The sequence below is a fragment of the Schistocerca serialis genome, chromosome 7 (genome assembly GCF_023864345.2).
Source record: "Schistocerca serialis cubense isolate TAMUIC-IGC-003099 chromosome 7, iqSchSeri2.2, whole genome shotgun sequence".
Classification (NCBI taxonomy): Eukaryota; Metazoa; Arthropoda; class Insecta; order Orthoptera; family Acrididae; genus Schistocerca; species Schistocerca serialis.
This window is the reverse complement of record NC_064644.1, coordinates 607,105,885-607,119,469: the sequence shown is the minus strand read 5'-3', so window position 1 is coordinate 607,119,469 and position 13,585 is coordinate 607,105,885. Positions and strand designations below refer to the sequence as shown.

General features: G+C 37.9%; 1 protein-coding gene across 3 annotated transcripts; it reads right to left on the bottom strand.

Annotated features, from left to right (window-relative positions):
* Positions 1 to 2,027: 2,027 nt before the first annotated feature.
* Positions 2,028 to 7,031, bottom strand: LOC126412504 (deoxycytidylate deaminase). 3 transcript variants are annotated; one of them, XM_050082129.1, is made up of 5 exons: positions 6,785 to 7,031; positions 6,606 to 6,708; positions 5,794 to 6,029; positions 2,970 to 3,183; positions 2,028 to 2,325 (listed from the first exon to the last, which is right to left on the bottom strand). In XM_050082129.1, the coding sequence occupies exons 2-5, from the start codon at positions 6,629 to 6,631 to the stop codon at positions 2,172 to 2,174; spliced, it is 630 nt and encodes a 209-aa protein (XP_049938086.1). In that variant the 5' UTR covers positions 6,632 to 6,708; positions 6,785 to 7,031; the 3' UTR covers positions 2,028 to 2,171. The 3 variants fall into 3 exon arrangements, with proteins under 3 accessions (XP_049938086.1, XP_049938088.1, XP_049938087.1); XM_050082131.1 differs by lacking the exon at positions 6,606 to 6,708 and having other exon boundaries at positions 6,743 to 7,031; XM_050082130.1 differs by lacking the exon at positions 6,606 to 6,708.
* Between the last annotated feature and the right edge of the window lie 6,554 nt (positions 7,032 to 13,585).

Here is a 13,585-nt window from a genome sequence, read left to right as displayed (position 1 = left end):
TGTCTCCAGATCTCTTCCACATATACAACTGTCTTTCACGATTTTGAACCAAGTTTTAGTGATCATTAAATTATGCTCTGTGCAAAATTCTACCAGGTGGCTTCCTCTTTCAATTCCTTTCCCCCAAGCCAAATTCACCTACTATTTTTCCTTCTTTTCCAATATACAGAAAAAAAACTATTACCAGTATGTAAGTGGCACAATAAGGAGAACACTGACGAGTAAAACAAAGAAAACAATGCAACTGAAATTTTATATGGTCACAGCAGTCGCCAGTGTTATATGGGGCAGAGTGTTGCACACAGGGAAAGATTTATGACAACCAGGAGCATCGCTAATGAAATTTCTAAGATGTGTAAAAGGCTGCACCTTGGAAGACTAAATTAGAAATTGAGAAAGGAAGACTTTAAAATGCAACCAATAACCCAAAAGGTAATCCAACAAGAAAAATTAAGAGAATATACTTCATATGCCAACACAAAGACTTTCCTAAACTAGTATTGCAATATAAAGCATGGGAAGATCGAGAGAGATGGTGAGATCAGAACAGATGATAGGCCTAAACCTGCAGGAGGAGGAGGAGGATGAGGAAGTGGTTTCCACTAATCCAGTCCACTCACCAATGGTTAAATTAGTTCAATGCTGTTCAGTGATTGTATTAATCATTAGTCTCTATGGAATATATTTCACTAGAAGTCCCAAGTCATCGGCAAAAAGATTTAATGTTGCATTGAGAAACCTTTTAATAGTACATTGGTCTCATAGTGCATGGTAAAAGTATAAAATAATTCATGCTACAGAAGTGTGTAGTACTAATATTGTGTATAGTTGATAATCAATCCTCTTGCAGATGGCCTCTCCAAGGACCTCAAATTCTTACACTTAAGTGCTAACTCATGTACTCCCTAACGGTATTTCTAATTGATGATAAGAGTGTACAGAAGAAGAACTGCGAAATTCACAGTCATAATACTATAAGTAAAAATAATTTACTTGTCATCTGTCTCTATGCCTTTAGTTAGAATTGAAATTTTGTATTTTGGTGCAAAAGCCTTTATGCTGCTGACAATAACAGACATCAAACTGAAACCTCTGAATGTTTCGAACTAAAGCAAAACAGTACATTGATAGTCACTCCTGTGATTGAATAAAATATTCTGACTCTGGGTGTACATTCTGGTTAACACTGAAGTTAAATATGAACACGTCTTAACTTCTCAAGTACATGGACAGCAGATAGTGTTCTGTGTAAAATTATTTTACACAAATTCAAGAAGTAATTCTCATAATTATCAATGTGTGTAGGTAAGCATTAGTCAAATTGTCTGATAATATACTTTGCAGTGATGGTCTACAGTGATGGGTTCTGCCACTTAAGGTATAATTTGACTCAGTCCACATTTCTGAAGGCTCTCCTTCAGATTTATGGAACACCTGTTTGAACCGAATGAATGAAGACCCACAAACCAGAACCAAAAATTATGAGAATATTAAGATTGCCCCTAGTACTTAATAACATAATCACAAAGATTGATTTGTATTAATGAGGAGAAAACGTAAAAGGACTTTCAATGTTAACAAAGAAGTGTCCTTTACGAATAATCAGACAATGCTCTAGCTTTCTAGTTGTGCCACATAGATTCAGCACTCGGTAGTCAAGGCAATGCAGAAGTACAGTTCACAATAAACAGTTCTTTCCAATGGTGTATTTATTATCTTTTTAGAGAACTTCTTCAGACTGAAATGAGACAGTATATGACAAAGCAGGTTGCTGTCTTTAGTGTCATATCTACTTTCGTCATAGTCATGGGTTATGTATACATCATTTCTGCAAAACTGTATAAAATCAAACACTTCCTGTAAAGATGAAGCATATAAGAGTGAAATTTCTTGTAGCAACATACAGATATAAAGACTAACCTTTTTTTTTACTTCGGGACATACAGTATACATCTGAAATTATTATACTTAAAAAAAAATTTCCCTTTCCACAGTGTTATGTATAAAATAAAACTATTTATTCATCATTTGTAAAATAAAAATATTTATTCATCACTTATACATGTAAATCACAGATTTTGTTACTGGTGAACACACACACACACACACACACACACACACACACACACACACACACACACACACACACACACATTACATCTGGAATCATATCATAGATGATTCTGTGTCAAGACCATTTGGTCAAGTTTTATCTCTTCGTGCAATTCAGCATCTTTGTGTGGAGATGGCGGACACTGTGTCATTTCATTCCAGTTGATTTCTGTGAAATCTATAACAATATGTTTGCGCTTTGGAACATACTGCCTGGAAGCAAAATACTTATTTTATTCATCAACACACTATGGATTTATGCAATTTACAGAAATCTAAGGATCTGTATACATTATAAAAATATTAATACATAGAGTGGTGTAATAAACACTAAAATTATTGCAATCAAATCAGCAACTATATGTACTTTTAGGAATAGTTATACATACTCTCAACCATTCTAAATGACTTTACTACTGTTCAATACAAATACTTTTCAGATTCACAGATTATGGTTTTATGCATTGAGTTTTTATAGCTCAACATGTCTCACTGCTGTCTTTCATCATATATTGAAACTGCTAACAAGATTAAAATTGTGGTCCAATGCAGAACATCTACAGTCATCCTTGGTATTTGCTACTGCAGAAATTTTCTTACCATAAAGTTATCTATCTACATTAAATTCAAGCTTCACGACCTAAATCTCCAGTTCAATACACAGTTTTAATCTGCCAAGAGATTTCATAAGAGCAAACACTACATTACAGAATTTAAAATTAATTCTATTTAAATTCCTTTGTGGAATAACTGTAGTCGGGTATAACTAAAGGAGACGGTAATTGAGTCAATGATTTAAGCAGAGAATGTTGTTAGTGATTTTGTTTCAGAAAAAGATAACAGTTCATTCCACTTACCAGTACTTGACACCAGAAGAGTCAAACATTCGTTTGGAAGCAATTGTTTCCAGTTTATGGGAATTCTTGTCAGACATATAAATGACTTCTCGAATGCCAGACTGAATTATTATCTTTGCACATTCATTGCATGGGAACAGAGCAACATACATAGAACAGTCTTTCACATCTGCTGAATTTTTGTTCAATATTGCATTCATTTCGGCATGACAAACTGCATTACAAGACAGGTAAGTACAATATGAGATTACAACAATTGAAACCAGGTAATATAAATAGATGTCACCTTTTTTTTCCTTTTCTGTTGTTTGCAGAGACAGAGATACATTTATATGGCTACTAAATGAACTGTACGGGGAACATGCCTCTTGCATATTTGGGATCAATGGAAGCATTCAATTTCACCCATCTGCTTTGACCCATTATGTAATGGTGTGGCTTTTTTGAGTTGGCTGTGTTTGTAGATGTCTTGTTGTATCTGCTGGTGCCCACTGGTGGTTGTAGCTGATGGTGCCCACTGGTGGCGGACATGCTGAGTTTAACTTGTGATATTGGGATGATTTGAGTTTTGGTTGTTATCGTGATAAGGTGGTTTTGAGTTTAGGTAGATGGTGCAGTAACATGGGTTGTGGAAGTGTTTTCAGCGAGTGATTACAGTTATTTTTTGTTTATGTATTTGGCGTTTTTGTTAGGCCTGATTAATTCGGTGCTTGTTGTGCAGAAAGAAGTCTAATATTTCTTTTTCTTTCTTTTTTATTTTCCCCGTTAGGTATGGATATGACAGTGAAGTTTACAACTGTATCATTACATTCTGAGATGCGTGATGATGTGATGTCTCTCATACACTTTCTGCAGATGGTTGGTCTTATTGCTGAATATGTTAAGTGTCACATTTGTGGCGTGTGTGTGCACATGTACCTAGATGGTATTTCCGGCTATTATTGGTAAGTAATTTTTGTTTTCGTTTTATTGTATAGTAATTTGATGTTTTGTGTGTTGTATATTTAAGGTAGGTCGGTTGTGTTTTAATTGATGTAGTGAATATGGAGTATTTGGGTTTCTGAGTTGTGGGGGATTTGGTTCCACTTTTCAGAGTTGTAGGTGATGGTATTTTGGTACTGATAACTGCTGTTTAGCTATATAGGCCAAGGAAAAAAAGGTCTGATTCCTCTTTCTGGAGTTGTAGGTGTTTATTTTTGGTATCGGTAGCTCCGGTTGAGCTATATAGTTAACTGGAAATGTCAGATTCCTGTGGTGGTGTTGGTGTAGCGAAATGCTACAATTTAATTTTTTTTATTATTTGTTCTGTGATGGTGCAGTTGTTTATTGTTGTATATTTAGCTTATCCCCACCCTAAAACGCCAATTTTCTGTGGTTGTCCCATTACTTTCATTTTATTTTTGGAGTGAGGCATTACTGTGTCCTTTTTATATTTGTTCGTGTTTGTTGGCCTGTATATGTAGTGACACCATTGTCAGTCATTTTGTATACACTGGAAGTACTCGTTTCCCCATGTTGATGGCGCCATGGGTCAAAGCAGATGGGTGGAATCTGACACTTCTGTCATGTCCATATTTGTATCCATCTGTTGTTTAGTCATATGCACTTACATGGAAATTAGTAGAAAATGCTTCTACATACAAAATGCTATACACAGACTGCAAAGATTTATATCTCCTTGACTTTTATTTTAACAGTTTCACAAAAAGTACACTGCTTTCCTGAACAGAATTAAAGTGAAACGTGACACATGTGTATATTAACAAAAGTACATGAAATGTAAGTTATAAACAATTTAATAACTTCATAATAGTACTAAAGAAGTCGAAGAAATTAATACCTAGAAAAGTGTACAGTAGTGTCTCCATCGTTAAAAAAAATATATATTTCCAACACATCATGTGTGTAAGCCACCTTTGACTACTGATTATAAACACCTAGTATTGCACAAGAAGAGGGAACATACCATTCAACTCACTTAAGCCACACGTATAGTTAAGCGGGATATTGCCCATGCACTGGAAATTGTCAATGTTTAATCCTAGCAGTCTTTTAGATATAAATAAGGTTGGCACAAAGCAATTTATCAGAATATTTGGTAACAGCAAAACATAAGCTGCTAGTCAGATTATGAGCTAGACAGTGCTATTAGGCCCCACATATTTTTCAGAGAAGGGGAAAAATTGGCAATGCACTGTGTGAGGTGTGATGGGGACACAAGAAGTTGTTTCAGCAGCCAATTGTAAGTACACAATGAGAGAGGTTTTTCTTATAGTAGTCAACTGAATTAGTCATTTTACTTCATGACATAAATATAATAATGGAGTTAACTATGTAATAAACACAGTTGAACCATAACAAACATAACTGTGGTACAATAGAGGCCTACCACTTCAGTAATAAATGTTTATAAAACACACACACACACACACACACACACACACACACACACACACACACACACACATTGCAAGATGTCTTTCCAAAGAAAATAAGTGTATGTCATTTTTGTATTCACAAAAGTACTAAGTAAGGACAAATGCTAAAACTGAGTGTCTAAACCACTTTCTTTTTTGGTTTCCAAACGTGGGTAAATTATGGTATGACAATTTGAAATTGACACAGTGAAGGACCTTTTGCCACTGGCCAGGCCATGAATCAGGCTCTGCTGTGACCACTGGTGGCCTTACAGTAGCCAACATATCAAACTCTTATCAATGGTAGAGGAAAATCATAAATTGCACACCAATGTACACATTTGCTGTCTAATGGGCATACATGTAAGAATAAGAAAGAATGAACAATTAGTCAAAGGCATACAGACCATAAAAATATTTTGTTTCCAGTTTATTAGAACTTGTTTTATTCCACGGGTATTGATCATCACTGCAACCAGATGGCATTCCATTGTATCCAATACCCACTATTTTCTTTTCCTTATTTACTATACATGCACCAACTTGGGAACAAGGATCCTTACTACGTTTCGCAGCAAGAAAAGCAGTGGCCATAAAGTATTCATTCCACTCCAAATAATCCTCTCTCTTTGAGTTTATATCCCTGTTTGCAAGCAGAAATGATTATGTAGCGTAAATATATGCACATTATTTGAAAGAAAATGGTAAATAACAAGGCTATAATTGAAATGGTAACTCAGTGTCAACAATATGTGTGTTTGGTTTGTTTCCATAAATTCAAGCATCAGGACCTAAGTCACTAGTTCAAAACATAATATTAATCTGCCTAGGGGTTTCATAACAGCAAACACTACAATACAGAATTTAAAATTTATTCTATTTAAATTTCTTTGTGGAATAACTATAGGTGGATACAACAAAAGAAGATTGAGGAACATTAGTCAATGAGCTACACAGAGAATGTTGTTAGGGATTTTCAGTATCAGAAAGAGATACCAGTTCATTCGTGGTTACACAGTTCTGACTAACAGAGTTAATGCTTATATGGGACACAAATCATGCTGAAAAACGTATGAACAGAATGAAAACTTTCGGCTCTTGAAGAACAGGCATGTGTGTAAAGTTAACAGAAATGACCTCGGCAACAGTCTATTTATTTACAAGATAGAATATACCATAGCTAGAAATGAAAGACTGCTGGGTGGTTGATGCGAATTACCTGTTATTGCAAGATGTTTCCGCCATGTGCCTTGTTGTTCCTTTTACAGACGGATTTATTTAATAGGTCCCTTTGTGGCTTTACTAATGTTAGGGATGTACTACTGCAACATTATGAAAACATCATTAAATAAACACCTGCTATTGCACGCTGTTATTCCCGTGATCGCGAAAACTTACTCTCACTCCGGAGTTGTTTATACATCGAATCCGGTTGTGCAGCTGATGACACACATGCCAGCTCGAAACTTGAAGTTAGAACTACAGTTGCAACTGAACGGCGAAGAGGGTCAGTTCACACAAATTTTCCGATTCTCCAAACGTTCCACATCACTTTCATTAATTTTAGGTTACTAGGTAAACTTAACAGCACGTAACGTGATATAAGAACAGTTTCGCGGTAAATTTCAATAAAGTGAATCGACATTTCGACTAATCGAACTTGCAGGATTTAAATCTGCGGTCTGTCGACAGCGGCAACAAATACAAACATCATAAATAAACTATCGATATAACGATCCATTGAAGGTTTATTTATTTATTTTTTAAGTTATGTTGATAAAGGCCAATTCACATTGGACATCACGGGACCGTCAACTCACGGTCAACTCCACTGGCCGTGACGCCATGTCATGTCCCGTCCCGCCAAAACATTCTGCGATGCATTTCAACTGGCGGCACGTCACGTTACGGCACCGTCGAGGTTTCGCGGGAAGAAAAGTTTTGCTGGCTGACGTCATCCGTCTATTGTTGATCACATCACCCTCAAACTCAATTCCCCCCAATACAAGGCTATGCGCAGATCTTCTAATTGCCTTTCATTGTGGTTTCGAGGTTAATATCAGTTGTTTTTTGTTCGTTATTTGTTATAAATTATTCCGTTTCGTTATTTCTTTTGTTAAAATTTATAATAAATGAGGAAAGAGTAATTGAATCTGTGAGGCAGCAGTCTGAATTGAACGACATGAGCTTACCAAATTACTGCCCTCTACTATATTTATGAAGTGGATTTTTATACCTACCGTACGGTATTTAAAATTTGACAGTGAAATGCATTGCAATATGTCATAAGACATAAAAAAGTATAAATCTTGAAGAGAAAGATATGAGGGAGATATGACTACTGAACAAAAATTTGCACTGAACCAGCTACTAAACCTAATTATAAACAACACAGTTTTTCACGAGATCTAATGGCAGCATGTAACACTTTATTCCTTTTAGTAATTCTGGGTGCAGTTTGACGTAACAAATAAAAAACTGATGCTTCGACTTCCTAAAATATAAAATGAAGATTCCTCTTCCCCGAGCTCCATGTCTACCATATGAAATTCCCCTTCTGTGCCACGGACCCACGATCTTTTTTGTGATTTTTTGCATTTCTTTGTTCCTTTTCTAATATACTATCTAAGCTTGCAAGCTGTAAATCATTTGAGACAGATAAATGTCATTTTTGTACAAATGTGGAGTCCAGCATCCACATAAATGAGCTACCAAGTTGTGTTGTGGGCAATTAGCACGTATAAACAGTTGAAAATCATCTTGCGGAGATTGCAATTCCTGGGAGAAAAAACTAGTTGAGGACAGCCGTGCGAGTTGAGATCACCTGACTGAATTAACTTGACATGCTGTAACGTGGCGGGCAGTGTGAATACACCTTAACGTGGTATATTCACACTGTCCATCATGTCACAGCACGTAAAGTCAATTCAAGTCACGTGATCTCATTGAGCATAGCTGTCCTCAACTATTTTTTTGTGGGAACTGAAACATTCGCAAGATGGTTTTCAAGTGGTTTTACCTGTGAAGTACACATACACAGCACAAAAGCTTATATATTTGGATGCTGGAGCCTACATTTGTACAAAAAATGACATTTATAAGACTCTAATACTTCACAGCTTGCAGGGATAGCTTGTATATTAATTAAGAAGACAGAAGTGCAAAACAATGCAAAAAAACAGTGTGATTTCGAAAAGTGTTATTATGTGGTACAGAACGGGAATTCCAAATACTATACAAGGAGCTCAAGGAAAAAAGTTGAAGCACCGGTTTTTTTTCATTTGTTACATCAGACTGCTCCCAGAATTACTGTGCAATAGTCATCTCCCTCAAAATTTTTCCCTTCAAGACTGATAGGTTTTCCTTACATCTTGTATTTGGCTTTTAATAGTTTTTTTTTTTAATTTGTGGTAAGGTTCTTTGGGATCAAACTGCTGAGGTCATTGGTACCTAGGCTTACACACTAATAAATGTAATTTAAACTAACTTACGCTAAGGACAACACACACACTGGAGGGAGGACTCAAACCTCTGACAGGGGGAGCCACGCGAACTGTGACAAGACTATTTAATAGTTCAAGTGCCTCATTTGTACTGGGGTTCAGCAATGTAACTATATAAATATTGATCAGTGGTGCTTGCAAAACTGTTGCACACACAATTCAGAGAGTTTTGTAACAATAAATAAGGCTGCCATAGACACATAATAAAATACAGCTCTAATACATTAGTTTATTTATAGTTCACAATAATGCATTTTGTCACTGTTGCAGTGTCTAAAGGTTTCTTTATCAGCCATCACAAGTGCCTGTCAACAGACAAATAAATTCCACTCACTAATCAACTTGATACTACCCACTATACTGTTTTCACTTTAAGGTGTAACCATATTGCAATACATTTCATCGTAAAACATTAAATACAGTACCAGTACATATAATAATCCATTTTACAAATATAGTAGAGGCAAGTAACTTAGTACACTCATGTCATATGTTTCAGACTGTTGCCTTATTGCTTCAATTAATTATAATTTTAACAAAAAAATAACAAAAAAATTTATAAGAAACAACAAATAACTGATAACCACGAAAACCATAATGAATTGAAATATGGAGATTTACATGTGGCCATGTATCTGGGCAGAGGTTGCATTATCACCAATGGAAGGATGACATCAGCTTTCAAATCTTTCTTTCTGGGGAACCTTGATGGTGCTGTGATGTGATGTGATGGGATGGCCAGTGTGGATGCCAACATTTGAAATGCATTGCAAAATGTTTTAATGGGACGCGCTGTGATGTGATGTGATGGCCTGAATGAATTGGCCTTAAAATATCATCATATAAATATTGATGTATTCAAACACTTAATAAAGATTTTACGGAGAAGTCGCAAATATTTAAGGGCTTTTATTAGTTAAAGGAGATCAGATTATAGGTCAGTTCACATTGGCCATCATGTCACATCACTTCCTATCCCACCACAACATTCTGCAGTGCATTTCAAATGGTGGCATCCACACTGGCCATTCTGTCTCATCATGTCACATCATGGCACCATCATGGTTTCTTGGGAAGAAATCTTTTGCCAGCTGACATCATCCACACATTGTTGATTACTTAACCCCCAAGCTCACTTCCTCCTGATTCACAGCCATGCATAGATTTTCATATTTCTTTTTGTTGTGGTTTTTGTGGTTGGCATCAGTTGTTTTTTGATCGTTATTTGTTATAAATTGTTTCGTTTCGTTATCTCCTTCGTTAAAATTTATAGTGAATGACGAAAGATTTATGGAAACAGTGAGGCAGCAGCCTCAATTGTATGACATGAGCATGCTAAATTATTTGCCTCTACTATATATCAGAAGTGTGTATTCTATTCTATTTTTTACTGCTTGCTGGTTGGATAATGAATTAGAGTTTTTGAATTGGAAATGTTTTATGACTTTTGTCAGTGAAGTGATATATGGAAGTTCACAAAATGCTTTTACAGCTGGCTGCTGAACAGACACTATCAAACAAATCTGAAATGAACTTTTTGGAAATTTAATGGTAAATATCCTTAGTTGTATTTTCTTCTTTTTGGGAAACTTAAGCTCTTCTTTCTGCCACAGTGATCATCTCAAATACAGGCTTCGTAGAAGGTGGTAATTGTTGACCATGCGCCTAATGAAAAAAACTTATAATTTGATGTGGTGAGATAAACTGTTAGTCAAATAAATAAACAGGCGCTGTAATTCACTTCACTTTCTTTATATCAGTCTAAAATACAATCTTATTCAGAAAATTGTTACAACAAGAAGAACAATAAAAACGTTTGCATCCACTCTTCATCAAGACACACCATAGACACTTCTCTTGTTTCCAGCTTAAAAATGTGATAATCGCATCTCCTTCATCTAACAGCATCTCTGCTGCTGTGCATCGCTTTTTTTATCTTATGTATATCTCTTTGGAATCATCTACCAAGTGCCATTACAAGTGGATTCTTATACATACAATTATCACAGCCATGGAACTTCACAGCAAACATAAACATAGCCAAAGCCTTGCAGACAAACAAAAATTACGCGAAGCGAAATGTAGTGTGAGGAGGGCTATGTGAGAGGCGTTCAATGAGTTCGAAAGTAAAGTTCTATGTACTGACTTGGCAGAAAATCCTAAGAAATTTTGGTCTTATGTCAAAGCGGTAGGTGGATCAAAACAAAATGTCCAGACACTCTGTGACCAAAATGGTACTGAAACAGAGGATGAGAGACTAAAGGCCGAAACACTAAATGTCTTTTTCCAAAGCTGTTTCACAGAGGAAGACTGCACTGTAGTTCCTTCTCTACATTGTCGCACAGATGACAAAATGGTAGATATCGAAATCGACGACAGAGGGATAGAGAAACAATTAAAGTCGCTCAAAAGAGGAAAGGCCGCTGGACCTGATGGGATACCAATTCGATTTTACACAGAGTACGTGAAGGAACTTGCCCGCCTTCTTGCAGCGGTGTACTGTAGGTCTCTAGAAGAGCGTAGCGTTCCAAAGGATTGGAAAAGGGCACAGGTCATCCCCGTTTTCAAGAAGGGACGTCAAACAGATGTGCAGAACTATAGACCTATATCTCTAATGTCGATCAGATGTAGAATTTTGGAACACGTGTTATGTTCGAGTATAATGACTTTTCTGGAGACTAGTAATCTACTCTGTAGGAATCAGCATGGGTATCGAAAAAGGCGGTCGTGTGAAACCCAGCTCGCGCTATTCGTCCACGAGACTCAGAGGGTCATAGACATGGGTTCACAGGTAGATGCCGTGTTTCTTGACTTCCGCAAGGCGTTCGATACAGTTCCCCACAGTCGTTTAATGAACAAAGTGAGAGCATATGGACTATCAGACCAACTGTGTGATTGGATTGAAGAGTTCCTAGTTAACAGAACGCAGCATGTCATTTTCAATGGAGAGAAATCTTCCGAAGTAAGAGTGATTTCAGGTGTGCCGCATGGGAGTGTCGTAGGACCGTTGCTATTCACAATATACATAAATGACCTTGTGGATGACATCACAAGTTCACTGACGCTTTTTGCAGGTGATGCTGTGGTGTATCGAGAGGTTGTAACAATGGAAAATTGTACTGAAATGCAGGAGGATCTGCAGCGAATTGACGCATGGTGCAGGGAATGGCAATTGAATCTCAATGTAGACAAGTGTAATGTGCTGCGAATACATAGAAAGATAGATTCCTTATCATTTAGCTACAAAATAGCAGGTCAGCAACTGGAAGCAGTTAATTCCATAAATTATCTGGGAGTACACATTAGGAGTGATTTAAAATGGAATGATCATATAAAGTTGATCGTCGGTAAAGCAGATGCCAGACTGAAATTCATTGGAAGAATCATAAGGAAATGTAATCCGAAAACAAAGGAAGTAAAACTTCCCGACAGATTAAAACTGTGTGGCCGACCGAGACTCGAACTCGGGACCTTTGCCTTTCGCGGGCAAGTGCTCTACCAACTGAGCTACCGAAGCACGACTCACGCCCGGTACTCACAGCTTTACTTCTGCCAGTACCTCGTCTCCTACCTTCCAAACTTTACAGAAGCTCTCCTGCGAACCTTGCAGAACTAGCACTCCTGAAAGAAAGGATATTGCGCAGACATGGCTTAGCCACAGCCTGGGGGATGTTTCCAGAATGAGATTTTCACTCTGCAGCGGAGTGTGCGCTGATATGAAACTTCCTGGCAGATTAAAACTGTGTGCCCGACCGAGACGCGAACTCGGGACCTTTGCCTTTCGCGGGCAAGTGCTCTACCAATTGAGCTACCGAAGCACGACTCACGCCCAGTACTCACAGCTTTACTTCTGCCAGTACCTCGTCTCCTACCTTCCAAACTTTACAGAAGCTCTCCTGCGAACCTTGCAGAACTAGCAGTCCTGAAAGAAAGGATATTGCGGAGACATGGCTTAGCCACAGCCTGGGGGATGTTTCCAGAATGAGATTTTCACTCTGCAGCGGAGTGTGCGCTGATATGAAACTTCCTGGCAGATTAAAACTGTGTGCCCGACCGAGACACGAACTCGGGACCTTTGCCTTTCGCGGGCAAGTGCTCTACCAACTGAGCTACCGAAGCACGACTCACGCCCGGTACTCACAGCTTTACTTCTGCCAGTACCTCGTCTCCTACCTTCCAAACTTTACAGAAGCTCTCCTGCGAACCTTGCAGAACTAGCACTCCTGAAAGAAAGGATATTGCGGAGACATGGCTTAGCCACAGCCTGGGGGATGTTTCCAGAATGAGATTTTCACTCTGCAGCGCAGTGTGCGCTGATATGAAACTTCCTGGCAGATTAAAACTGTGTGCCCGACCGAGACTCGAACTCGGGACCTTTGCCTTTCGCGGGCAAGTGCTCTACCAACTGAGCTACCGAAGCACGACTCACGCCCGGTACTCACAGCTTTACTTCTGCCAGTACCTCGTCTCCTACCTTCCAAACTTTACAGAAGCTCTCCTGCGAACCTTGCAGAACTAGCAGTCCTGAAAGAAAGGATATTGTGGAGACATGGCTTAGCCACAGCCTGGGGGATGTTTCCAGAATGAGATTTTCACTCTGCAGCGCAGTGTGCGCTGATATGAAACTTCCTGGCAGATTAAAACTGTGTGCCCGACCGAGACTCGAACTCGGGACCTTTGCCTTTCGCGGGCAAGT